Raw genomic sequence first — 3,682 nt, 5'->3', positions numbered from 1 at the left:
CCTTGCTACTCAGGAGGCAGGCTGAGAAAGGAGGATCACTCGAGCCCAGCAGGTCAAGGCTGCACTCCAGCCTGGGTGACAGAGTGACCCTGTCTCAAAAAAAACAAAAACAAAACAAAACAAAACGGTGAAGAAATTATCCTATTTTGGATGAAAAATCAGGGCAGTTTTAATAAAGGAGGTAAGAATTTGAGGAACCTTGGAAGAGCATATTAAGGGGAGGGAACAGCCTGTGCACACCTGAGGAGACAGAACAACGGACCGTTTAGAGACAAGTGAGTGTACAAGTGTCACGCAACCCAATCTCAGATTGTATCTGCTTGTGTTTGCTCCACAGAATCACTCTGCCTCCATGACCGAAGTTACCTGAGATGACTGATGTGGCACAACCATTTTTTAAAATCACCTTCCAATTCTATACTTCAAAACACAGTTGCTCAATGTCAGCCTGTGATGACAAATATTACGTTTATCTAGTTAGAAGCTAATGTTTTGTACATTTTTTTGTATGAGGAAGTGATGTAGCTTGCCCTGATTTTTTTTTTTTTTTTTTTTGCTCAGCTTTAATATATTTATGCCAGAATTTTAAAACCAACAAAATTTTCTTGTTCAAGCGTGCATCGAAGAACCACATTTATTCAATGGTTGATGTTGTTTTGTGATATTTGTACACAAATCTTCTTTTCTCAGTTTTATAAACACAGAAGTAAATATAACAGCTCACTTTAAACTTTTATTACTATAGTTTCTGCCTCCTTCAGAATTTTTGAATTTTAATGAAAGGCCAACTTTTGAGCTACAGGAAGGGCAATGTTGGTTAGTAACAAATCTTAAAGTCAATTGTAGAAAAAAAATTGTTTTTAAAAAGAATGTTGCATTCTGATCTTTTAACAAGTTGTTTCATTCACCGTGTAAAGTAATATATTAACAAAGTCACCAGTTACACAAAAAATTGTGAGAATCCTGGATTTGGAGGGTATTTGGAGTTGTATGATTCTTTCCTAGATAATGGCCTCTACTAAAAAACTCAAGATCTTTCTGGAATGTCCTTTGGCAGGCAGGTGTCACTGCCACCTTTTTTCCAAAAAGCAGCCGACATCAGCCTTCCCTGTCAACTCAACAGTTTTGTATATCATATTGTATGGACTTTATATGAAAATGAGTATTTTACAGTTTGCACAGTGTTATTTGACAGAAAGGGAATCAGAGAATCTACAACATAGGGCCCCAAAACAACAGCTTCACTTTGTGGCTTTTAATTATTCTAGAATTTTAACTGCATCTCATTTTTCTAGCATGGTGGTAACTAATATGTAACTCCTTTGAGAGAGGGAGCTCTTGTCTGTACCTATCAGAATGTTTTCTTGACACTTCCATATTGGCTCTTCTTAGCTTTTTTTGTACATATTTTTTTTTTCTAAAGAGAAGAAAACGTTATCACAAAATGTATTCTGGCTCATGTCTTTTGTTTTAACCTTCATCCACTGGACAAAGGTATTTGAAAAGCCTTGATGAAGTGAACTCAAGTGTTTACACTTTTCAGTTCCATGTCTGCTGAAATAAATTCTAATGGGGGCATGACAGAGATAATTCCACATGTGTGTGTGAGCTTTTAGGCAAATAAAATTCTTTAAATTATTAAGCTACTCAAACATTCTGGATCCCTAGCATGCTCCTCTACCTTGAGGCTACCCACAGATACTTCTGAGTTGTCAATAAAAAGTTAGACAATAGTTTTTAGTAACAAAAGTTACCTCTGCTAACATTTTTCATAATCCCCCATCTCATTCTGGCCTAAGCTTAGCTACACACACACAATGGTCGCAGACATCTTCTGGGTGATATCTGACCACAGTTGGGAAGGGGACAAGGAACAAAGAATATTTAAGGCTCTATTCGTCCCAGGTGCTGAGCTGTGAAGCCTGACAAACTTAATCTGTCTGTTCTCAAAAGTGAGCCCAGTGAGGTTGTGACAGAGACAAAGTAGTACTCTACATGTCAGCAGTGATATTAACACCCAGATCTGCCCGACTCAAGATTTCATTTTCTGCACTTCAAGATATGCCTTTGAACCAAGCCCACATCTTTTCATGGGTTTTCAGTGTAATATACCTACTTATCTGGCTTAAGGGATACTACTGGAAGAAAAGGAAATAGTGAGAAGGCATCATTTGTAGGCTCCAAGCTCTCCAATCCTGTATAAGCTACCTACATGTAATGTCAGGCAATTTCAGAATGACTTTTTTTTCTAAACATATTTTAGGATTTTTAAAAAAGAAGCAATGAGGATTCGTTTTATTTGATTGCTCATAAGACACGCTGGAAAAATGCTGGCAGTCTAAATTACTTTTACATTACCCATTTCTTGTCACAGTGGATCTGGCTACCAGCTAGCATTTTAAGAACATAAGTTGGCAGAGTGAGTCATGTTATCTTTCTACTCTTCTTTCTAGTTTTGATTTTTTTTTTACAATGTTGTTTTTTGGGTTTTCTTGAGACAGAGTCTTGCTCTGTTTCCCAGGCAGATATGCAGCGGCATGATCTCAGCTCACTGCAACCTCCACCTCCCGGGTTCAAGCAATTCTGCCTCAGCCTCCCGAGTAGCTGGGACTACAGGCATGTACCACCATACCCAGCTAATGTTTGTGATTTTAGTAGAGACGGGGTTTCACTATATTGGCCAGGCTAGTCTTGAACTCCTGACCTCGTGATCAGCCCGCCTCAGCCTCCCAAAGTGCTGGGATTACAGGCCTGAGCCACCACACCCAGCCTCTAGTTTTGATTTTAAAGGGACCTATCTGTAGTATTCTAGGAGCTTTGGCCACAAACTCCATTTTCCTGGCCTTGGACTTGGTAGATGTTGATGCATGACTGAGCCATGCCAAGACACCACCCTTGTGTACTTGGAGCTAAGGGGCATCTCAGGACTCACACCCCTGGAATCCCTAAGCCAGTCTGACTCCTTACTATGGCATGGCAACTTTTGCGTTGCTTTCTCTGTAGCCCCAAGATACTTCACAGGCCTCACACTGATCTCTCAAGTTTGTCCTTTGAAATTCTTCAGGCTAGAGACTCCTCCATGTGTGTCTTCTGCCAAGGACAAAGCCCTCTGTCCAAATAGGACAAGTGGTGACCGTAGCCTCAGAGAATGAATTCTGTAGTAAACTTTTCTCTTTTCAAGGAAAGCCCACAGGTGCGTGAGGAAGTCTGACTCACTAGAAGAGGGAAGCTGGGGAGGAAATAGAAACAAAAGTCTAGCCAGGTGTACCGACATAAGCCACCTCACGAGGCTGTTAGCCCCCATGTTTATCTATGACGTCTTTCATTTTTTCTTTTATTCCGTGCCAAAAACATGACCTGGCACAGAGCAAAATCACTTAGTTAACATTTCTGTCACACATGAATAGATGCCAGATTTCTTCCTGCTTTGGCTGAAGGGAGACTGTGACTCATTTGGTAATCAAGAGGACGTTAGTGGAACCTGAAGATAGCTGAGAGATGAATACCTTTAGATGCAGGACTAACAAGGGTGAGGAAATTGCACTTACAGCTAAACATGTGGGTGCCTCTCTTGGTAAGTTCTAAAGCTCTCCCTATCAGGCTGTGATCGACAGATGGGCTATGCGTAGCTGAATATATAGCCCTTCAGGAAAGGCTGTGTATTCTGTACTGAATCAGAGAA

At 40.4% G+C, this 3,682-nt stretch overlaps 1 protein-coding gene across 1 annotated transcript in view; it reads left to right on the top strand.

Annotated features, from left to right (window-relative positions):
- Window positions 1-1,449, top strand: part of PLPPR1 (phospholipid phosphatase related 1) — a 301,713-nt gene extending 300,264 nt beyond the window's left edge. The window contains exon 8 of the mRNA XM_017527790.2: window positions 338-1,449. Within this exon, the coding sequence (XP_017383279.1) occupies window positions 338-370 (33 nt within the window). The 3' untranslated portion in view covers window positions 371-1,449. The remainder of the gene's footprint in view (window positions 1-337) is intronic.
- The last annotated feature ends 2,233 nt before the right edge of the window (window positions 1,450-3,682 follow it).

The sequence above is a fragment of the Cebus imitator genome, unplaced genomic scaffold (assembly GCF_001604975.1).
Source record: "Cebus imitator isolate Cc_AM_T3 unplaced genomic scaffold, Cebus_imitator-1.0 Scaffold51, whole genome shotgun sequence".
Taxonomy (NCBI): Eukaryota; Metazoa; Chordata; class Mammalia; order Primates; family Cebidae; genus Cebus; species Cebus imitator.
The sequence above is the reverse complement of the archived record's forward strand: the minus strand, read 5'-3'. Positions and strand labels throughout refer to the sequence as shown.